At 39.7% G+C, this 24,101-nt stretch overlaps 1 protein-coding gene across 2 annotated transcripts in view; it reads right to left on the bottom strand.

Moving 5' to 3' along the window:
• PLCH1 (phospholipase C eta 1) overlaps positions 1 to 24,101 on the bottom strand; it is a 70,618-nt gene that overhangs the window by 2,579 nt on the left and 43,938 nt on the right. Inside the window, exons 8-22 of one of the 2 annotated variants that reach the window (XM_059822588.1) lie at positions 23,588 to 23,708; positions 22,063 to 22,234; positions 19,070 to 19,177; positions 16,685 to 16,846; positions 13,909 to 13,980; positions 10,981 to 11,075; positions 10,176 to 10,273; positions 8,541 to 8,720; positions 8,348 to 8,455; positions 7,198 to 7,322; positions 6,674 to 6,758; positions 5,741 to 5,887; positions 5,251 to 5,330; positions 3,442 to 3,501; positions 2,601 to 2,961 (exon numbers count right to left, since the gene is read on the bottom strand). In XM_059822588.1, coding sequence (XP_059678571.1) covers positions 2,601 to 2,961; positions 3,442 to 3,501; positions 5,251 to 5,330; positions 5,741 to 5,887; positions 6,674 to 6,758; positions 7,198 to 7,322; positions 8,348 to 8,455; positions 8,541 to 8,720; positions 10,176 to 10,273; positions 10,981 to 11,075; positions 13,909 to 13,980; positions 16,685 to 16,846; positions 19,070 to 19,177; positions 22,063 to 22,234; positions 23,588 to 23,708 — 1,974 coding nt within the window. The remainder of the gene's footprint in view (positions 1 to 2,600; positions 2,962 to 3,441; positions 3,502 to 5,250; positions 5,331 to 5,740; positions 5,888 to 6,673; positions 6,759 to 7,197; positions 7,323 to 8,347; positions 8,456 to 8,540; positions 8,721 to 10,175; positions 10,274 to 10,980; positions 11,076 to 13,908; positions 13,981 to 16,684; positions 16,847 to 19,069; positions 19,178 to 22,062; positions 22,235 to 23,587; positions 23,709 to 24,101) is intronic. The other variant, XM_059822589.1, reaches the window with a different exon arrangement.

The raw sequence follows: 24,101 nt of genomic DNA, 5'->3' as shown, positions 1-24,101 counted from the left end.
TTGTAAAATGTTACAATTTAAGGATTTAATTTTTGATCTTCTACCAGCATACTGCATTCATGAGAGCAAGATTTTGAATTCCATGAAAAATACGTATCAGATATTCTCTCCACTAAATCTTCTTACTTGTCTTTATATGCCAAATCCAAGCTCCATGACTCACTCCTTTGGAGTTTTTAATTAAGCAGGGACTATAGAAGTAAGCTTGGCATAATATATACTGTTTCTAACATTCACTAGAAATCAGATACCCTAGGAAGAAACAAGAGAAGCCCTGATCATTCATTAACAGTGACTGAACAGCCCCCCCACCTAGTAGAATAAGAGCTATTTTAATGAACATGACATTAAAAGGCTGATCTCCAAAATCTGTAAGTTCCCCAAGCTTTCCAGTGCTCCTAGGTAAGGATGGAAGAGACGTACACTTCTTTGATTTGTAGATTTTTTTCTATAAAGAACAGGGGAGAAAATGGACAGCACACTGTGCACTTGATGTAATTCCAGCTGAGACAGTAGAGATATGTTTAGCCACAGTATTTTAGCATGAAAGATCGGTTGGACAGCCAGCCCTTTCTATTCTTCACGGCATCCTGCAATAAATCAACACTTCACCTGCCTAGTACCTCCCTGATAATGAAGCCACCTCCCATTCTGAAATACCTGGACTGAACTTACTTACTGAGAATACCCAAGCCTATTCCTGTATGCACACGAAGCTGCATTGTACCTTTTCTTACCATGATTCAAGGTAAGTGCTTCCACAAAAAAAAAAAAAGGGCCCGAGTTGCTTTTCTCCATGTCCACCACTAAGCCTTGGATGGCCCTGCAGCACAGAGAAGGGAGAACGTCTCTCGGGTACAGGAGAGAACTCCATCTGGAATTTCATCATCTTCATGTCTCTCTTCCTTATGTCTAAGGTGGCTAGTCCTCCTCCATAGGGGCTACAGAGCACCCCTTACAGAGACTCCAACAGACAGGATCTAGTCCTTTCATAGTTAAAAGGGGCAGAATTCATTCCCTGTGACAGCTTTTTAGGTCATCTCACCAGGGCCTGTGTTTTCTGCAAAGGTTGTTTTGCTGTAAGCGAATACCTGTGACCTCCAAAAAGTGTGGAAATTTCTTCTAAAGAAATTTGGTGTCTTTTCTGTAGCATCTTTAGGAAGAAGTATCTAAGAAATTATTACATCTATTGTGAAGAACGGCTGAGCTGTATCATCTTCACAGGATTATCCAGAGGATGTTTCAATTTAAGATACAGCATTTCAGAGTTTACTTCCTTTACTAGGAATATCTTTTGTCCTGTCTAAAGTTTCTTCTCAGAGTGGTAGAAAAAAAAATTTTGATTTCATTTTGCTTGCTGTTTCTCCTCAGGAACTTTTTTTACAAGGCGATGTCCAGATTATCTGTTCTTTCAAAGCCACTAATATGGTCAAGTAGAACAAAAGTGGCTCAACAACACGTTCTCATCTGTGCCTGATAGTTGTCCTATTTTAGGGTGGCTCCTGTGGTTGCTGGAAGCTGCTGCTCCATAGCTGAAAATATTCAGAGCAGAGCAACATTTCCGTCACCCCCCTGGCCAAGAGAGGCTCTCTGCATCTTACCAAGGAAGACAGACGGTGCTTCTGGCTGTCCTGTGCCAGCTGAGGACGAGCCCTGCGGGACTACCTGCAGAAACGCTGCGCTGTCAGAACCGACCAGAAGCCGAGTGCTCCCCTGCAGCCTCATGGGGACAGCCTGTATGAGTGCACACGCTCTTCCCAAACAAACAAAAAACAGCCCCAAAAAGCAGTATAGATGCCCTGGACTAGGGACAAGCTCAGGGTGGAGACAGCAGGTCTAATGAATTACAGCCATTGTATTCAAAGCTTCCTAGACTTATTTAAATATTCCAGTAAATCTAATATTAGGCAGGTCAAACACACTAACTTCCCTGTAGTTATGGGAATAAATGGATTTCAAAACCAGGACTATTATTGCTGAAGACACTTACATAAAAGCTATTTTAAGAATTGTATTGTCTATCAATAATATAAGACCAAGATTTTATGCTAACACACACTTGCCATATAACCTAGGTTATGTAATTTGATTAATTTAGGAGGATAACATCAAGGCTGATGGATACATAGTTTGACCTACTTTTACCCCTTTTACATCTATTTGAAAGTCTGCATTAGTCTTTACACACACTATTCCCAAAAACATATTCTTCCTCCTTGAAAATGGAGAGAGAAAACCCACCATGCCAGCAGCTCTGTTTTCAGAAGTAAACAGACAGTAGCAAACCAGAAATTGATGAAGGGTAACTGAAGTTTGGTTCATAAATTATGAAAAGAAATTTGGCAAGTGTCCTTTTAAGAGCACTTCCAGAAATTATTATCATTCATTTGCCTCGTTTGGAGAGTAAACAGCTTTCCAGGGTGTCACTTATCAAAGAGTTTAAGGAGCACTTAAAACACTACAATTTTATGCAGATGTAATTTTGCCCAGTAACTCTTACTTGAGTTGAATAAAACTACTTGCATAGGGACTGCAGAACTAAGCCTTTTAATAGACTATTTCAGCTTACAACATCAAAAGTAATTTTGGAAGCATCTTACCAGATGCGTTTTCTTTTCCTTTGGCATCTTGGGCAGTCTCACCTTCTGGGCATGGCAGTCCTACAAGAAGGTATTTGTCCACGGGCATAGAAGCAGGACGTGCTTGCAGACTCCGGCTTGTACGCCTTACAACTCCGTCTTTGTCTTTCAAGTCTATTGGTTCAGATGCACTGTCTTTAATTTCAGTAGCTTCCAGAAAACCCATCTTACTTTTCTTTCTACCTTTTGCTGGTGCACTGGCTGTGCGCCGGAGAATTCTATCGCCAATAGATCGCTTCCGTACATAGTGCCCGCTGGTTTCAGCGGAATTGTGCTTAGGGTTCTTGTTAAACAATCCTCTGAGTCCTATCAGCTGCTTATTCTGAAAGGACAAGAATAACCACAGTTTCGAGTGAGTTCAGTCTATTATATAATGAGCACAATGAAAAGGGCTGCTTTCAGAGTATTTATGAATGATGAAGACAAAGTTAAAAATGCAGCAAAGCAAAAATTCACACCAAGCAATTCACATCTACTCTGACCAAGGAACTATCAGCATAGGTCTCCATGAATTCATGCATGTCTGTATTTCTCCTCATTAGGATGGCAGCCTGCCACAATTACAAGAGAGGTTTGCTCAAAGTCTCCTAATCAGAGATGACAAGACTGTAAGAAGTGTACTGCAGTGACAGGCTACACATTAACTTGGAGTTTTATGCATGGGCTTCATCAAAGCAATATTCAAATGTTTCAGAGTCTGAATGAAGAATGATGTAAGTTTGGTAGTTGCAGATCATGCGATTAGGAACCATTATAGAAATCTGTGCCCAGCAAGTGCAAAGTGCATGCTAATGAAGTCTACCTTTGTGGCTCCTAGAAAGTGCAATATTGTGTAACTGGGATTGAGGATTAAAGGGCTCCACTGAAAGGCAAAAAAATGCAAATACATTTGGCTAATGTATTCAAGACTGTGATACAAGAAAATAAGGTAATAGTACATCAGCTGTAAATACAACCTCTCTGCAGCAAATAATTTAGAACTATTTATTAGTCTAATGTTCATCTCTCTCAGAAACTTGACCAGATATCCCCACTTAGAAGAATATAAACGTGCATTCAGCCTTCGTTTATACATTAGAAACAACAATATAGCCCATCACTAAGGCAAGCATTAGATTAATAGACTAAGTGATACAGAGATCAACTCTCAATAGGTCTTATTTCCCCCCCGCCTTCTTTTATCATCATTTGTCTTCCCTACGAAGCTACCCTTTACTGTTTTTCTTGACTATTCTTTGAAGAGCACATGAGCCAAGAGCAATAGTCTGTAGGGGAGCCTCTTTGGCTATCACCAAAACTGTATGTGATTTTACACATGTACCCAGATATGTACAGATCTAGGTATATCTTGCAGATGCATTCCAAGCTGTTTACTACCGCTTTTTTTATGCTGATTTAGGAGTAATGAAGTCTACCTTGAATACTAACACCTTGTCTTTGTGCACAGAACACGCATGAATTGGGCAGGATCAGTGCCGTTCCCTCCAGCGCCTCGCTGCTGTCCTCCCTGGCAGGAGGAACACTTACAGAGGCAAGAGCAGATGAGTACATTGAAACGCTGGTCCCTGCGCTGAGACAAGGATGCCAAGAGTGAGACAGACATTTAAGTGGTTTACAGAACCACCATTAGATCATTCAGTGATCTAATAGGATCAGTGAGGATAAAGGTAGTGGAGTTAAGTGAGGATCTGGGCTATACCAAATCTCAGCCCCTAGGCCTTGTCTATGTTATTTTCTACCTCCGTTCCACTGAGCTTTGCTTGGGTTCCACTGCACTTTCCTTGGTACTCTTGCAGAAAAGCAAAATGTATGTCTAAAACCTAAAAAATTTAAAGCTTGCATTCGCAGCTAAAAACGTCTTGTGAAATACCATGTTCTGGTGCAGTTACAGTTCTCAACATTTACTTCTAAAATAAAATTAGTTCAACACACTGCACAAATGTACTTACTGTATCTAGACATGATAATTATTAGGTGCTAACAGTAAGAACATTCATAAGTACATGCATGCTAAGACTAGAGTAACAGTATGTTATGCTTTCCTTGCTGATCACCTGCAAGGAACCCCCCCCCCCATGCTATAAGCTACATTCTTCTGCTTCCCGAGCACTCCAAGAGAAGCGTGTCTACGCTGTTATTGCGGTATCTCAGCTGTTATTGCAGTGTCTCAGCTGGAGAGAACCAAGTGTTTTACTGGACATGGGTGTACTATGAATGGGTGCCATGGCTCAGTGCTCCTCAGAGAAAACACTGTGAATACGAAATTGCAGTTTGCCTCCTTGAGCATGTGGATGCTCAGCAGTGCATGTAGATACCTATACAGATACTAGTATAAATGGAGACATCAAGTTGAGGGCAATAGAGAATGAGACATTGTGCTTTTTCATTGCTGTATGATCTGAGTAATTTGTTTAAACTTTATTACCGATGAGTGCCAGAAAGCTAGGTACTGCTAATCTAATGTACAAAATGCCACGAACCTAAGCTGTAAGAATCATTTAGAAACTACACAAATCCTGTGAGGTTCTGTGGTATATTTAATTCTTCTGATAAAAATGGATTTAAAACAAACAAAAAGTCATAAAAGATGTAAATTTCCAGCTATACCTACCTTTCCATAGATCTCATTAATGGTTATATGAACAAATATGGATGCTTCTGTCAGTCCTTCTAAATACACATGACGATAACCTAGTAAAACAAAAATATTGCACCACAAACAATCAACAGTTTGCATTTTATGCACAACTGGCAATAAGAGTCTATAAAAGTGAAATATATATAGTAAGTCACCTTATGCCTTTAGCAAAACTTCTTATCGTATGTTCTCACAGGTTTTCCAAGCCCCCCCCCCAGTACAAACTGCCTCCAATTTATAAATAAGACACCAGTAGTAATTTCCAAAAGCACAGACACCCAAACTCCTTCAAGTAATGGTGAATATACTACCCTAAGATACCAGGAGAATTGTCCAAGCTCATACGTGAAGTCTCAGAGATATAAGCGTATATCTTACGCTGATAACCTCATCTTAAAGTTTAAGTTCAAAGGTGTTTGTTCTTCAGCTAGATTTCTAAGTCAAGGAAACAAGTGGGACTAACCAGGCACAAGACTGCTAAAGGCCAGAGTTCTTTGTCCAACAAAGTCTCGCCCAATAGGATCATGGTCCCAGACAAGAAATCGCACCAAAGCTATTTCGGGCATATGGATGGTAAAAGTGAGTGTTTCCTCCCAGACAGGATTAAACCCTGCAAAACAAACAGACAGAAATTTTGGGAAACAACTCCATAGCAAGCACTAGCCTCAATTCTCATGATGCATAGCAAAAGGCATAAGAAACAAGCAGACCAGATACACAAATGAATACTCATTACTTATTGGTGCTCTAGATCTATATCTAGGCGCTCTCAATCTCTATTACGTAAGTAATTAACAGGGAGGGATCTGTCTCTTGGACTTGCTTTTACAAACAAAACTGCTCTGGTTGGGTAGCTGGCAGGGATACCAAGGCAAGTTGTTGTTTTGCAGAACTATGGTAGGCTAAAGATAGACCAAAACAAACAGGAACTAAACCCTTTTTCCCCCCCACAATGGTTTTGCAACTGCCTATGAGAACTGATGGCCACCTCTCCTGCTGCAACAGGCTATCCCACTCCGTTACTCATCTCCTTCCCCTGAAGGCTCAGGTGACAAGTGAAACTGCCTAGGACATGATTTGTTTCTGCTGCATTTCAAGTTATACATGTATTTCATAGAGGTTAAAAAAAAAATGTGGAACTTTTGCATAAAGGAGATTTAACAACAATCCAGGAGGAAGATATTGTGGTGAACGGTTCTTGTCCTTCACCTCTAGCTTGTCTGGCCCCCCACACCAGAAATTCTGTCTAGAAAGCACAAGTAATTTGTTAAAATACAATCATTTGATTTCATCAGGTAAGCAGCTTTGCAATTTAGAAAGTAATAACAGATACTGAATCATTTATAATTACTTAATTTTTTACTCTAAGAAGAGGACATCAGCTAGATTATCTTACCATTGTCGTCAACCACCCTGGTCTGATCTTTACAGCAGTCAACAGGTAACCCAATAATTTCCACCTCAACGAAGGGATCTATTATCTATTTTTTTAAAATAAAGTATTTTAAAAGCAAGCCAATGATACAAGTGAAGGTCAATTTTAAAAAAATTCATGCAGAGAGTTAATTTAAATTCATATCAGAATTCAAAAACCTTTGATTCACATGGATTTTCAAGCAGCACAATCATAGGAAATGGCTTCAGGAAGTGTAAGTTGATGTATGGTTTGTAGTCTCAAGAGCTATGACTGATTTCAAAAGAAGTGAAGTTGCCCTCAAGATACAAAACAAATCAGTTCTTAAACATCACGTGTAAGATACAGACACTGTGGGGAAAATGCAGTATTTAGTGACCAAAAGCTTGACAATATCTGAAATTTATTGGTGTATTTAAATAAGGAGGAAGTTTCTCTGAGTCACACACTGCCATGTCACTCCAGGACCTCTCATAGAAGCATTTGTTAGTATCAGAGCATCTTACCTCTCCTCTGTCTCCTAACATTGAGTCAGGAGGCTTAGGTAGCTGCTGTCCACTGATGATTTTCAGAATAAGCTGCTTTTTAGGACTGGCGGGAAGTGGATCAGAAGAGTAGGGGTTGAATGTGCCTAAAATATGGCAAGGAATGGCAAATATAAGGAAAAAGATATACAAGAAAAAAAATCACCCCCCAAGATGCATACATACAGCCAAAATTCAGTCATAAGCAAGTAACTTAGAGTATGGAACAGCTGTTAATGAATTTTAAAATTCCATTCCACTTTCTTACAATCTTTACTGAGCTGAGCAGCCCTTGTTTCCATAATTAGAAGACAGAAAGGACCCCTCTAATAGCAGGGTTTTGCAAGATTAAGACTCCTTTGAACAAAAAACCTTTCCTCTCTAAAGTAGTAACTTCAAAAAAACCCCCAATATTATAACCCAGATCAGCACTTTGATCATGTTTCTTGCACAGCTGCCCAGATGTTAACAATAACAAGCAACTAGGGTTGAGTAAGCTGCTTCCTGCAGCAGCAGTGACTGCTTCAAGCACCCAAACTCCCTCTACCATTTCTCAAGTACCTTTCAATCAATGCCACTACTTCTTATGGCCACATTAAGAAAATTACTTAGAGATATGGGGGCACAATCAGATCCCAAGTCCTCAAAATACGGAAGGATTGTCATTGCATAACACTGAAACTCACCTGTTCCTGTTCTAACAGCGTTTTGAGGACTGAACCAATTCCTTTTAAAGAGAACAAAATTCCACTGACTTGCTTGAGAGGTGGACCAAATCCTGGATACTTGGTCCTGGGCACCACTGCATACCTTGTTCTTCTTGCTTGCAGTTGGCTATCCTAGGACACCCTTTTTTTTTAAGCACATATTAAGATGGAGCCCTCAAAATATATCTATAATAACATCAAGAGATTGTATGCTGATACTTACACAGCCTGAGAATTAGACACCATTTTGCGAGGACAAAAAAAATATATGAATTCTGAAGTAAAATAAGCTTATGAATTTATGGAAATAGGAAAGATTCTACATATGTTCTTATTTTTCTTTCTTGAGTCTTGGCAACTTCACCATGAAGACATTTTCTGAAAAGCTTGCCACCTACAGTAATAAATGTATAGTGGGACATTACCTTTGCACATCTGCTGAGGTTTGAGGACGTAACCACAGTTGCCGTTTACCCTAAATTTTGCATCATTTAATTGCATCACACGTCCCTCAGATTGGTAGTTCAGTGCCACTGTTGAAAGACGAGACTCAAATGTTAGATATTTACTTAGCACATACACAAGAACTGGGAAGTAAGTTATTCACGCAACACCTACCTAACTGGCAACCAACACTCCAGTAAGGTAAAGGATTGAAATTGCTGGAGTCAATCCGATAGGCTGATGGATAGACCCTTGTAAGCTGTTTCTGGTTGTAAAGCATAAACTGTTCGGCCTTCTGCTGCACTGCTTGGTGGGCTCGTGTTTCACTGAATGATAGCACATTCCCTGTTGATCCTGTGTGTATTGTTAAATCGACAAACAAGTTACAAAGAGACACGGGCCTGAACTCAGACCTCAGTTGCACTAGTATTAATCAAGGGGAACATAAGATTTAGTCCAAAGTTACGAGATTGTTTTGTCACATGCAAATCACGTACACTGCGTAACCAAAGGGCACCAGTTTCCCCTTCCAGGGGAGTCTTTTGTTCTACCCTCAAGTTTCCAGACTTACAAGGAAAGCCAAGCAAGAGCTTATGCTAATTGCAAGGGCCTTTTCTCCTGCAGAACCCCAGACATGATTGCTATGAAGAATCTATAGAGAAATCTACTAAAGGCAGCATGATCAAAACTATCTTACTGAAGAGCTTACAGCTGGGGGAAAGATGGGCCCAGCATGGCTCTGATTTTGCTCTTGTCCTTGTAACACATTAATAGCTGCACTCAACCCAATTCTCTCTCGCAGAGGTTTCTACAAACTCATCCTTCCTCTAAATAATCCAAGAAATCTTCCAATTCATAAGTCTTCCCTGTGAGCATTTTATCCCCTTAGGGAGACCCCCTTTAATCATCTCTGCCCTCCGGCAAAAAGATTGACCAGAAGAGTTTCCTAGGCAAGAGTGCCCAACTTCAAGGGAGCAGTTAGACCAACTCAACTGTACCATCTCTCCATGCCCATCTCTTCAGCTAGGATCAGGAAAGCACAAGATCTAGATGAAAGGCAGCTGCAGTACTGTGCTCTGATGAGCAGGCCCTCCTTTCCAGAGGGCCACGAGCCATCAGATGGGTTCAGCAGTACCGCCTAACTGCACGTGGACCTGCAGAAAAAGCTGAGCCGTCTCTCAGCTCAGAACAACGAGACTGAAACTCTACAAGACTATGTTCTTGTAGGATTTCTTGGACTCTGTTTCGCCACCCTCCTTAATTTCTCCCATTCAATTCTATTAAATTAGGAATTCATTTTACAATAATTACGGGATAATTACGCAGTTTCTTCACGTACATTTGGTGACCTTTCCCACAAATCCCTCTGCAACTTTCTTAATTTCCATTTTGCCTCTGACGTGTTTAGTGAAAACACAACCGCACACATTCTGAACAGGTAACACATCTGTTTATCACACTTCAAATCTATCACGTTACTAAGTGCTACTTAAAATTGGTAATGTTAAAAGATGATAACAAATTCCATAAAACTGTGAAACCAGGAAAGGGTTCTCCTGGAAAGCTTCATTTTTAAAATTGCTACTAAAACATGAATGTCATAAGAAACCAAAGGAAAGGTTATTTCTCAGGGAAGGAAAAGATGGTACTTTACTCTTTCTCTATATTTAAGTAAATGGGACAGGTAACTAACTATTCTGCTTTTAAAACATCTTTGAAAAAAAGGGAAACCTTGAGAACACAGACATGTTTCCTATCCAAACAGAAAAGTGAAAAAGGCACGCGTAAGTCTCGTACCAGCAGCCTTACCGTCATCTACTATATCCTGGGCTGCCACAGAGTTCGTGTACACCACTAGGTCAGACAGAGCTCGGCACAGCTTCACCGTTTTTCTTCGACGAGCTAGTCTGCTGAGTTATATTTAATATGTAAAAGAAATGGGGAATTTTTCAATACTTAAAGCATATTTCAATCCCCCTTTATTTTCTTATTGACGAAAAGAACAGAAACAACTGAACAGGGAACCGCATGTGGCAAATCTCCTTAGAGAGGTCTCTGAGATGACTGTTCCTCTTGTACCTCTATAGTCACACGACACAAACAAAATTTTTCATTTAAAACATAATGAAACAGCTGCATCACATGGCTCTTGTCAACAAAAACAAGGCAGACAGCTTTGAGCTGCCTCTGAAAACAGAGCATTTCAGTGACAACAAATGCATTCTCAATGGCACTTTTTTGATTGCTTTTTCTTTACATTCTCAGATGTAATAAAGTTGGCTGGGCTGTGATGTACCCTTATTTAGCCCCAATAGTTTTCTTTGAGCGCTACTTACAGCATGCAAAATGTAGACTGGCATTTTTCCATTAAAAGAGTATTACTATCGCACTTCTTTTCAGTTTAAAGGTAATTGTTATTTGCAACCTATGAAAACGTACACAATTAAGATATTGGGCTACAGCAGTCACAGCAAAATACACCCCAACAGCAGTGTCATAAATGACCTGCTCTTAAGAACAGGCTTCCCTGAGGCAATGACATACAAATATTGGTAGTAGTTAACATGCCTCTAGCTTTAACTGAGCTCTAAAACTGTGGTTATTCATAGCTCACCTGTGGAGCTGCCCCATTTCCTTCCCAGAAGAGTTTTGCTGGCTTTCTTCATCATCAGATGCACTATGGTATTTGCATGCTGCCTTCACAGCTTTCTGCTGGGAAAGAATCAAGCACATCTGTGTCAGTTTATGGGGTGGTTCTATAAATTCATATTACTGTAATTAACGTCAGGTGGGTGGGTGAGCTGCAGCAGGTTTACAGCACAGGGCCAACATCCTACAAGGACACAGAATGATGCCAGGGGTTCAACAGCAGAAAACCCAGGGTGGTACATCAAGTATTTCCATACACACAGAGAAGGAGAGCCAACACAAAGCTTCTGTGCCTTGATTTCACTTCGTCTGACTCCGAGGATCCAAGCCTGCAGCCATGGAGCAGGTCCATCTGCTGGCTAGCAGACAAATACAAGCCTGAAGATAATTTATTTCTGCAAACTGGCCAGTCCATTGCAGGCCACTGTGTATTCTGCAGCTTCCCTCCCCTGCTCCCTCCTGACATGAGAGGACAACTTTGCTCCACTGTCTCCAGTACACTGGCACTGGTCCTGCTGAAATTCTAATGGATCATATCATATTTAACAAACAGCAACACCCAGTAGGATCTAAATGTACAGTGCATTGCTTACACCTACCTATGCTTCCCCCCCATTTAGAAAATTTAACAAATTCATTCATGAAGCTGAGAACAGCGTCTGGGCAAAATTTTCAAACATCATCTTTCTGCTGCCTTTTGAGCCACACATACAAGCATTCAAGTTATTTTAAATTATTACATTATACTGTAAAGAAAATAGCGATGGTAAAAAGATTAAAATCTCAAAAGCACCTTTTTTTCATAAGCACCTATTATTTCATACAGTTTCCAATTTCAATATTACATCTTTTGTAACACTAACTGTAGCTTCAAGTCAGAGTTTCTTTAATTCCCTTCTCATCAAGAGGTAATTAACAATGTAACTGAGAGCTCCTTATCCTTTTGCTCATATGGCTAGATGCTAATTGAGCACAGATTTCTTTTCTCCTGCTGTGATACACCAATAATGTACATAATTTAGTTTAGTGCTGAAACAAAGTTGACTATATTGGAAATCATTTGCATGGTTCAGTTCTGGAATCCGAAGGCCTGCCCTGTGGATGTTTCCTGCAGTTAACTTGCAAGGATTGCCAGCCTTAGAGTCTTTGTCCCTCCACTAGCAGTTTTTAAACAGTTTATACATGGATACATTTGGCACAAGAGCTGGCTGAAAACATCACAAATCAATATCCCTGGGCGGATAATTCTGTACCTGCAAAAATATCAATAGTAACCATCCTTCCCAGGCATCCCTCTAGCTGGAAAGGTAATAAGTGGGAAGTTACTGCACATCCCTGTTGCCTCAGTCTACAATACAATCATTATTTAAAAAAAAAAATCTGTATACACGCTCTCATTTTTTTCATCAGAGATGAAACGAATGGGCTTTCCAACCTGCTACATCCATTAGAATAACTAGTTGAAGTAATTAAATTATTGACATACTTTCCAGCCCTCAGTGTAACCAGCAGTTTTTAGTGGCTGACTTTTATCTGTGACATCTCATTCCATGGCATTTATCTTCCCATCAGGGAGCATAGGTTACAATGTGAAGCGTCCACTATCACGTGCAACATGTACTTACAGATCTCAACACATACTGAGTGAATAATATGCACTTAGCTAAAACTGCTGAAAGAAATATGACCACTTTAAACCAATGTAAACTTATAATCAAAGTGTAAATATGAGTCCTGATATTGTCTGCCTAGAGACTTTTTGATGGCTCCTAGCCGGCTTCAGGGCAGATGCGCTGGTGGCTGATTAAGTTCTATGAAGTATTTCATAACTGCTGTTTTTCGTAAACTGCTGCTCAGATTATCAGTTACAGAGTGTGCTCCCTGCTTGGCTGCAGCTTTCACCATGGATAGCACTGAAGAGGAATACAGGCGCCTAGCAGACTGGGGGCAGAGGAGGCCGCTGGTGGCACAGTGACTCGGCTGCAGACCGGCCGCATGCCTCTCACAACAAGCCTATCTGCTGATTTACTTGATATTTGCTAATTGACTCTGTGAAGAAGGAAGCTTTCAGTTGAATCAGCTCATGCTGAGGCTACATGTTCAATAAATCCAAGCCTTGAGGCACGGTGGGAGTGTGGGAACAGGGGAGGCGGATGACAGGAACACATTTGTCAGGATATGGGAATGGGAGGAAACATGGGCACACTGTCCCTTTTGGTGGCTGCTGTCTGTCCAGCTGTAAAATGAAACCTCACACTCTTTTGAATTATATTAGCTCTTGCTTGGTTCAATAGAGCCGCCACAGTGAAGACCCATGAAGCAGACAATTTGACCTAGCAACTACACAAACATATAAACACTGTACACAAAACCATGAAGAGATCAGGAAAGAACACATTTTTACAAAGCAGGAACCCAGAGCCAGTATCCAGTCACAGCAGTCCCTTAAAGCAAGTGGAAAGACAGTGAGAGCACACTCTGCATGGCACTGCTCAGGGTATGAAACAGGGTAAAATTTGACCGTGAATGAAACAAACGTTGTCAGCCGTGGGGACAGAGGTCTGGAAAACAGGAATACACCAAGGCATTTGTCTACATTGCTCTTCTGCTGCTGCATGTTTGATCAGAAAATCAGCAATTCCACATCACTAGTAAAGATGATCATTTCGGTCAGGCAAGATTTTTTCCTGAGTTTGCATGATCATTTTTAAAGGGTTCTCCATACTGCTAGCAGCTATATTCTTCTGAACAACAATAAACATACCAAGTGTAATCACATAGTCTTTCCTCACTGCCCCCATACACACCATGCTTGTCTCAAGCAATAAAACATACCCAGTGCCTCTAGAATGCTGTCAGACCTAGAACAAACTGCGTCTCTCTTTTTACTTACTTTGTGTTTGCCGAAGTTGCCCATTAATGATCGACTATGAGACTTTTTTCCACCTTCTTTTGTGTCCAGGTTCTGTACAGAGAGAGTGCAATAAGAAGTGTGACTAGATACCCTTAGAGGTATCTTTAAGGAGTCTGCTACAGTCTCTAAAAGACATAGTTTCAACCTAATAAGTTCTTGGATGTCACCCTGATTCACTGTAGAAGACTATAGTGATTGCACATGAGAATAAAAGTGAGTTAAAATCTAAAGATAACATACTGATCTGTGAACACAAACTGAAATCCAAAAACCTCATTACAGGGCTTTTCCAATTTCTTTTTATACTTGATAGCTTAGCAGTCCTCTAACAGTAAGGAAAAATATTAACAGTAACACTCAAGACAACAACAAACCATGTAGAAAAAACAGTCTAGCAAAAACAGGCAAGCAACAAAACACATCATTTGAAAATGTACTTGAAAATAGCCACAAAAGGGGGAAAACACCCACCCCCCTAACAGATAAGCAGCCTGAAGTCCAAGTTTCACATTTATAGCTATGTCCCTAGACATCAGTTTGATAATTCCTGACAGCATCTGGCTTTTTCTGTCAGAAAAGCACATCCCTTCATCTTCTAAAGAGGAAAACAAAGACCCAAAGGTGCTGAGGAATATTCTCCCAGTGTTTCAGCAAGTCCTATGAACTCCAGTTATTCCCTGTTCAGTGCTGAGTTGGAATTCGCTTCTGGCTATCACAACAATAAGGGCACTAGATGGTTTCTTCAGGTTCAAGAAAGTCAATAACCTCTGTATCTACATTCAAAGATTTGTTCCTAGCTCAGGCTGAAAGTCTCTGTAAAATGTAGAAGGAAACCTTAGCAGATAAAGTACTTTTCTCCCTCAGGTAAGAGTGATAGTTGACAGTTTCAACAGCAAATCCAAACTAGTATCAGGCCGGTACTAACAGTACCGTACACATTGCCTTCCTCCCTCGCCCCCCCCAAAAACCCCACTTGATAAGCATTGGAGATTAGTACATAAACTTGCATTGTGAATGCTCTTTTTTTTTTAAATAATAGGAAGTCTTTGAGAAAATGAAAGGCACATCAGTAACAAAGTAAAGGAAAATGGGATGTGACCAGCAAAAACGTAGAAAAATCTCCAAGAGATCCCTTTCTGGTACATCAATTACACAGTAGAGCTTTGCAACACCACCAAACAAAGCTAGCTAATGAGTTACAGAATTACCAAACCATCACAACGTTTAACCATTTAGTTTTCTCCCATTTAGGTCAACAGTTGATAAAAATTAATTTTCCAGTTCTTTTAACTTAATATTATTAATTGTTCAGCTCTGTGTTACTTTAAGACCCTTGAAAACAAGTCACATACAATCAGTCTTCACACAGGACTGTTGCAGCAAGGGAACAGATCTCTCAATGTCCCTTAATAATGTAAAATAAATAAATTAGAAAATTCTATCACTTTATGTTATTAACTGACAGATGTTTGAATAACACAATTGCATTACTGAAGTATTTTCAGTATTCTGGTCATGTCAATGACATGTAATGGGTAATCTCGGGCATCATATCCAACATGAATACCTTACAGAAATCTGCACTCTTTAAACAAAACTCCCTGCCCCTCAAATGCTAAGGGCCAATCATTTTTTCAGATACCAGAGAACATAGCAAATGTAATTATTCTAACTCAAAATAATATTGAAACAGCTCATACCTGATCGTATTTACTAACATGGGGAGTTTCCTCTCTGAAATCCCACTTTTCTGACCTCACGAAGGCCAAAGAGAACAGGCAAGCTGACACTGTTCTCACACTGCAAAGCCACAGTCTGAAAATAACCCTTATCTGTCAGGTCAGATGGCTCCATCCTTTGCACTCCTACGGCCTCTTCCCACCATAATGAAGCTTTGACCAGAGGTCTCAAGCATCAGCACAAGCCAAGTATGTTTTCTGTAGTCAAGCCTGGCTTCAGGCAAAACTCTCACAGGTCCAGCCTCAGACTATGAGTTTGACAAAGAACTACATAAACCCTACGGAGTGGGAAGACGTGCAGAAAGCAGAGCTACATGTACTTGACCTTTAAGACTACACCAATTACAGAATAGGCACACCTCCCACAGAAAAATCTGTTCCGTATTTAACATAACCAGGGTTTGCATCTGGTTGAGGTGAAAATATGGTAACCATGGACACAAGGTACTGCCTATTGATGTACTCAAAATTCCAATACAGTTAGCTGTTTTACAAAAACAGTTTGATGTCAGAAGGGAAAAGAAACATACCATTCTTGAGCTAAAACAGTCTGGGCATGAAAAGACAGAACCTTGCTTAGGGCAGTAAAAGCACAATCCTGTGTTTTAGTGCTGTACAAAACAGCCATCAGCATTGCACGCAGACAACGCTTTCGATTATCATGGCCAGTCTTGATAGGACTGAAGCAGCAGAAAAAGAATCTCTCCCCAATAGCCTAGACAAACCAAATTGCTTGACAGTTGCTTGGAATATCAGTACTTACTTAATTAGAAGCTTCCAAGTTTTACAAGGAATAAACCAGATTAGAACATATTGAAACAACATACTCTTTGCATTTGACCATTCAAATTATCTCCTTAAACATTTTCCTGAAATAGTTCCAAGTTTTCATTTTGGATAAAACAAACTCTCAGAAGTTGTTCATAACTTATCAGGTTTCTCATCTGAAAAATGGGCAATACACATTGCATTATCGAATATTCAACAGAGCATGCAAAGGGGAAAAACCCACATACCTGTTTCAGGTTGACATTTAAACCCTCATGAGTAGCCTTTAGCAGGGCTCTCACAGTGAAGCTGTCAGGATCTTCTTTGTCCCTGATTTGGGATTCTTTTATCAGAGAATCCAGTTTTGTTCTTATAAAAGACTCCACCTGGTGCTCAGTTGCACCATTATTCTGAAAGACATTAAGAAATCCAGTTAAAGTAGATTATTACATCTATCACTTCTGGGAAAGCCTAAGGGAGCATTACACACACTTGAAGCAACACAGCGCTTCCAATGCTGCTTCTCTCTGTGCAAGAAAAAGCTTCTTGCATAATCCTGCCAGATTTTGCCTTTTCTATTGGTGGCTTTTACTGCTATTTCCATTTTCCTTTTTCTCTTTAGTCCTCCTGCTCACCAAAGCACAGTCCACCATGCAGATCACCCCAGAACCTAGCCCTAGTGTTAGCTCTTTGTTTCAAAACAGTCACAAGTCTGATCTTCTCTTTCAGATGGTGGCATAAATTCTCAGCTAATGCACTTATTTACACACTCCCTCCAAAATATCAGGCAACCTAAGCACCATTAGATTCCTGCTCCAAACAGTAAGACAGAGGAAGCAACTACTGTTAACAACAGTCACATGGACTACACAGACACAAACCAGTCTCTTATTTAAGGCGCTTAAAATAAAAGTGGATCCTGTAGAACACTGTGCACCTAGCATTCCTCTGTCCATGGGGTGTGAGACACCCTGAGACAGGAGAGGAAAGCAACTGTTCTGCCCTAGCATGTTCCATTTCTAGCCCCAAAAGACATACTGTGTTTTGCACTTTAAGGATTGTCAAATTTTGTCTTGGGTCTTTCTGTTAAAGAAAGCATCATCTCATCAGAAGTGCTCAAGCCATGTTAGTAAAGCATATGGGGATTACACAGATTGCTCCTATTGAACAGCACGTGACAACGAATCAGGCATTACACTGGTTTCAGAACTGGTTGAGCAATTTTATCTCATATTACTATACCCATAATTACAGTTATGTTCATTCAATATACACTTTTTCCCTGAACTTAAACCTGCGCAAGTTTGTACCTGTACTTAAAACCAATCATATTTCTAAAGATTTATGGGATTGGGAGTCTTCAAGCTTCCCCATAAATTAATGAGTGCCAAATATTTCCAATGCTGTAGTAAATACTAAGAGAAATATAACATTCTGAGACTTTAGGCAAACTGATTTTATCCTATGTTTCAAGTATTTACTGCAAGGCTGTACTTCTGTATGAGACTGTTTTGCGGAACACATAGGTTGAATGACATCCAAGTGCAATCTAACCTCTAAATAATAAATGAATTAATCATTAATTTGTCCAGTAGCATAGAGGGGGGTTGTTTATTTAAGAGGGGAAAATAAAATAAAAAAAAAAAAATCAGCCCTTCTGTGTGGTGTACATGAATCCCCCAAAAGACATTGCTGACACTAACATTTTAGCAACATCAGGGTAGGGGAAGAACTGGCATAAATGTACGCTTCCCCTGAACCAGTTCAGATGGGGACTTGTGTTACCTGTAAAGCAAATCCCAAGTTATTCTGAAAATCCTTCAACTGCTAATAGCAGACATAAACGATACAGACAAATGAAAAACTCAATATGTCAACCAAAACCAGCTAAATGAGAATTACAGTTAGGTGCTTCTGTGTGGCAACAAGGCAAACTCATTGGGCTACATTCAAAAGTAGATATAAACGTTACACTTGCTAAATATTAATTTTAATTTGATCTATTCTTTCTGCGTCTCCCTAGATAGTATTTATTTTGTGCAAGAGTTAACTGGTGAAGCAAGGCTGCCTCTGGACTAGAAATAAGCACCTGCTGGATAACGTGTATTAGCACTGCACACCAGTTACAGTTTGTAGCAAAAAAATGTATTAATAAAATTAACAGCAGAAAAATAAACGAGGAGTTCAGAAACAAAGGGAACAGAAAGCAATCTTCAGTGTCAAAAAATAAGAAACAGAAGGTTTGAAAATAAATGTTTCATACCTCCAATTTTTTTCATTTGCATGTGTCCTTTCATAATGTTCAGCTAGAAATTGTGTACCAATTGCATCGAGCCATTGCTTTGAGTACTACACATCCATATCTCAAAAATCTGGCATCAACATTTTCAGTCTAATGTACCTAAAGTACTTAAATCTGTTATTTATATGATTTAAATGACAAAGTGTGCATTTCTGAACAATGTCATTCCATAACTAAATGTGGAATTATATAACTTCTGTATCTTAAGGACCTGACTTAGAAATCAAAGTTAAAAACTCTAATCTGCTAACAACTGTAAGCAGGATTACGGAATATGCACATAAGAAATGTAGAGATGTAACAGTTCTGGGAACTGTGTATATGCACATACATAGCAGGGCTTTAATTTGCAGTCGTCTTCAATTTCATCAGCACTATCCTCATCTGAAACTTCTCCTTCCTCAGCATCTGCTCCAAGACTGTATGGCAACTTTTTACCCTAAAATGAGGAAAAAATATTCACAATAAATGCACACGTGGTGAGTGTTACTTAATGCAAAGACCAACACAGCCCATTCCTCAACTATTCCTTACATAAATTGTTACCAGAGTTTAGAATTTGTTTTCAGAGAGTCTCATGCAAACTGGCTCAAGGACCCAGATTATCACAGGCGATAATTTAAGTATTTCTGGAAGAGTTTGTTACTGAAAGATCTTTGCAAGCTCTTTCAAAAAAAGCATACCATCTCCCATCACTGGGGCAAGCCAGCAAGAGTCCAAATGATTTTTTTTTTTTTGAGTTGACTCCAAGATGTTTCAGGCTTACCCCCAGCAGACTGTTGTATACTTCAAATAAAAAAAAAATAATCAGAAGCTGAGATTTTGTTATAGGCTCTTCATCAGAACGGAAAATGCATACACAAAAGAACTCACTTGTGAGCAGCCATCAACATGAAGAAAGCAACAAAGCCTATTTTAATATTGCATGCTCACGCAAGGGTGTAGTCAGCAATCCAAAATTAGTTGCTATTCCAGTACTGTGAATGTCATATACCTGTATTAGAAAGGAACTACTTTACATGTCTAGTTCCCAACATCTGATTAGAGTGTTGAGCATCAAGCAGAGGTTATTGGCTACTTCTGGTAAAAAAAAAAAAAAGGCTCTGACAGATGAATTACCCTTTTTTGAGCATTCATCTTGAATTCTCCTGTATGATCGCTTCTAGCGAAGCCCAGTCACAGAACCCTAGAAATGTTGGCTATGGGACCTCTGAAGGTCTCCGGTCCAATCTGTCACTAAAGGAGGATTGTCACCAGCTCTAGATGAGCTTTGCTTTGATGAGTCTTGCAAACTTTCAAGGGTGGAGACTCCCCCAGCCCTCTGGGCAGCCTCTTCCCATGCTGCGCTACCCACCGCTGAAAAAGCTTTTCCTGCCATTCAATCTGTACCTCCCAAGCTGTAACTTACGGCCATTGCCTCTTGCTTTACCATCTGCTACTTAATAAGTCACTGATTAAACTTCTGTGTTATTACTTCTGTGTCTTCCTCACTGATTGCAGAAATGTTCCCAGTCTACCTGTTTCATCAGTGACAGAGGTAGATAAGAATTGCACTCGAATTTCTGCAGAAATTAAGAGGATTGGTATATACTGCATTTTTAAATTAATAATGCTGCCCTGCTAACAAGTGGGTCAAATTCACTTCACACTGGCATCTTTATACTGGCTTAAATCCATGAGTATTATTAGAATTACTCTTTATATGCACTAGCAAGATGGAAATTATGCCATTACTTGAAATTGTTTGGCTAATGAATCAATACTGTGTTTCAAAGGGAAATGTACAAAACAGAATAAAATAATAGCAAAAAGATGAGAAACTGGCTTACTTCTCAACAAGAGGCTGATTCCTAAATATGATTTTACCTTGTCCAGCAGGGCTGCTTACATTGAGCAGGAGGTGGGAGACAGGGCTTTGTGAAAAGATACTGTGATACTTAAAATAGTATTCCTCATCCTGAAAACATTAGTTCAGTTCCACACCATTCTGTAACTACTCACAGGGTTTCAGCACTGTTAGCTGGAGAATCAAACTAAAGTTACAAACGCAAATGTGCTAGGAAGACCAGCTCAAAAGTTCACGTAAGAACAGCACAGTACCAAACCTCTCTTGCCTTTCGCGCACTGATGTAGTATTTCAAGCCAGGTTTGGTGGGGTTTGTTGCATTACTGACATTACATACTATTTTGTTTGACTCCCTAAAACACCAACACTACATGCTTGCATAGATCATTAACTAGCAGTTACACAAGAAAACTGATTCAGTGAAATTCAAAATCACAGTTGAGCACTCAAAGGTTTTCTAATTCAGAGTCAGCTCTGTACTATACATTGAAATATGTTCAAACCAACAAAAAATTGCGAATCCTTGTAGCCAGCTTGATACAGAGGCAAGACGGGGAAAAAACCCAGCATCTCAAGAGCTCACAGCAAAGTAATTGCCCCCACATGTCAAAGTAAATTAGACAATCTAATAAGCCACAACTCTATTAATCATCCTCTCAAAGGTCTGCCTTGCATTTCTTTCTTATTATATCCATCCTGGTCTTTGAAATTCCTTTCAGAGCAAATCCGTTTATACTGAGAGGCTCAAACAATTAATCTTGCATACAACATGAACTACAGTGCTCAAGGGCCTCCTCTCTGACTGCTCCTTATAGCCACCTTCTGAAGTGCTCTTCTTTCATAAACACAGCTGATGAACCATGAAAATAGTTTCATTTCATGAACTACTGCTCATAGCAGGGTGAGGGGGAAAATGCAAGAAAATGCAGGACATTTTCAGATGCTTTTATATTATTCCAAAATACTTTGTCCAAGGAGGGACTGTAGGATAATGTTTAGATATTGAAGGGGTATGAACCATACAGAACAACATCCATTAATAACAAATTAGACAAATTTCAAAAAAAAGAGAAAATATCAGGTTCAGGTAACTGTGTCACAGTTCCTTCTATTCATAATGATGCATTTTATATAATTTTTCTGCTCTCCTGACTCAGTGCTAAGATTTAAAAATAAGCACCTCTGACTTTAAGACTCTCAGATAAGATGCTTAAGAAATAGAAAGAATTTTCTTTCCACTGCTGTTGATATCACCTCCCTGTTGAAACACTTACAGAAGTACTCTGGGACACTCACCAAGTCCAAGGTAAACTCTGTTTCAATGTCTCTAGAAAGCTCAAAATTTTAACTCACTTAGTGCATCTGTACTATTCCACATGTTACTGCTGAAGGGGTTCTCCAAAGCCAAAGAAGATCTACAATAAATACCACATGCTGACTTTTGTTGCATTTTGAACACGCCGCCAGTAGCAAGTTACCTTCACTAGGATTTTCCCTTTCAAATTTTGAGGGCTAGGAAGCTGTCTGGAATCTGCAGTGATTACAGATGACAAGTCGAGTTTGTCACCAAATATGTCCTTCAAGTACTGAGCGATCTTCTTTTGCTGTTGAATACTGCAATGGTTTTCAATAGACAGTATCACTGGAAACCTAGAAACAAAACCCCCAGACATTGTCATAACTGTGTTTTAAGAGAGAAGACCTGCACAGCTTACCATATAAACCGATTTAAGCAGTTTGCTTTTGCATTGTCAGTAGTCTGGAAACAAAGTCACAGAATCACTAAGGTTGGAAAAGACCTGTCAGATCATCAAGTCCAACCACCACCCCAACCCCACCATGCCCACTAAACCATGTCCCGCAGTGCCACGTCCACACGGTCCTGGAACACCTCCAGGGATGGTGACTCCACCACCTCCCTGGGCAGCCTCTTCCAGTGCTTCACCGCTCTCTCAGGAAAGACATTTTTCCTAATATCCAGCCTGAACCTCCCCTGGCGCAACTTGAGGCTGTTTCCTCTTATCCTGTCACTTTGTGAGGAAGGACTCTGCACAATGAACTCCCAAATCCCTGCTCTGTCAGAATCCCTCAGATAGTCCCTGCAAGCGATTCTGCCCTCTCCCTCCAACCCTACCCACTAGCGCACAGGGTGACAAAGTTTGAAACCGATGATGACCAAGCATGAGGCACAGAGAAACTTGCAATAAAGACCATCAGCAACACAAAGTCTTTTTGTTCTGCGTAGCTGAGCAGAAGTTACACTATTCCTTTGCAAGCCGCATACAAAGTCTTCGTAAGCTGTAAGTGATCAGAAAGCTGCTGCTGGAGAAAAGTGTTTTGAAATCAACAGATCCAAAGGAATTGCTAACTCCTCTCTCTTCATCTTCCGAAGATCGATAGCTGCATGAACGATTTACCTTTGTCTTAAGAAGTGCAGCTACAGTGAGTCAGACCAAATCTCATGACTTGAGACTGTTGTATGTATAGGGTTAAACACCATGATTTTCATAATAAACTGTTATATAGTACCATGGCAAACAAAATAGAATCTGAACATTACCCCACATCTCAGTATTGCCTCATACTACGTATGAGACAGCTTTTCAATTTTCCTACTGAAATAAAGTATTTTTCCTTCGGTACAGAATATCACAGTATTGATTTTTGAGGAGAATTTCCCTGTGGATATGAGTGGGAAGATTTGTTTAAACAAAGGATGAAAATAATCTGTAGATATTCAACAGTCTCAGACTGTTCAAAATATTACTGAGTTTACAATGCATGAAAGGTCTTTCTAACTTAGTTTGAACTTTCTAACTTGATTGATGGAAAGAGCTCATGCAGTTGAACAATATGCCATAGGCAATAAACAGGGGAACAGAATCAATTTTATAATTTCACACTGTGTTTAAAGGAATATACATACTTCCCAATGTTGATTTTGGCATGGAATTAACTACACAAAACAGACAGGTGTAGCTTCAAAACTGACTCTACACTTACTCATTTTTGATGAAGGCATATTTATTGATAGTTTCAGCCACATCACGGAAGAGTATTTTAGAAGTAAGAGTATAGCCATGGTGCACTACAGGCTCTCCATCTGGACCATCCCAGCAATCCACTATTAAGACAAAAAAAGCTATGCATTAAGATATGCCCATGATCTTACACATTTCTGCTGATCTTGCTTGCCAGGAGAACTCATGCACACTACTCAACCATGCAGGTGTCAACAAGTTTCATTCAAACTATTATGACCTACCAACTGAGTTAAGACTAACAAGACAGTCTTCTTATATCAAACGAGAAATCTGCAACCTAAAACTGTTTTTTCCCCTTATATCAAACGGAGTTTTTTTCCCCTCATATATAAAATTACAAAGGTGTAATAGGTCAAATAATGTTTACAGCTGTCTCTTGGGAAAGCAGCTTCCACTTCTGAAGTCAAATTATTTAAAAATAATTTAGTCTTTTCCACTCCCAATTAAACTTGCAGTTTTATAACTGACTATAG

Source organism: Gavia stellata, chromosome 11 (genome assembly GCF_030936135.1).
Source record: "Gavia stellata isolate bGavSte3 chromosome 11, bGavSte3.hap2, whole genome shotgun sequence".
NCBI lineage: Eukaryota > Metazoa > Chordata > Aves > Gaviiformes > Gaviidae > Gavia > Gavia stellata.
Note: the sequence above shows the minus strand (reverse complement) of the source record. Positions and strands in the feature narration are given on the sequence as shown.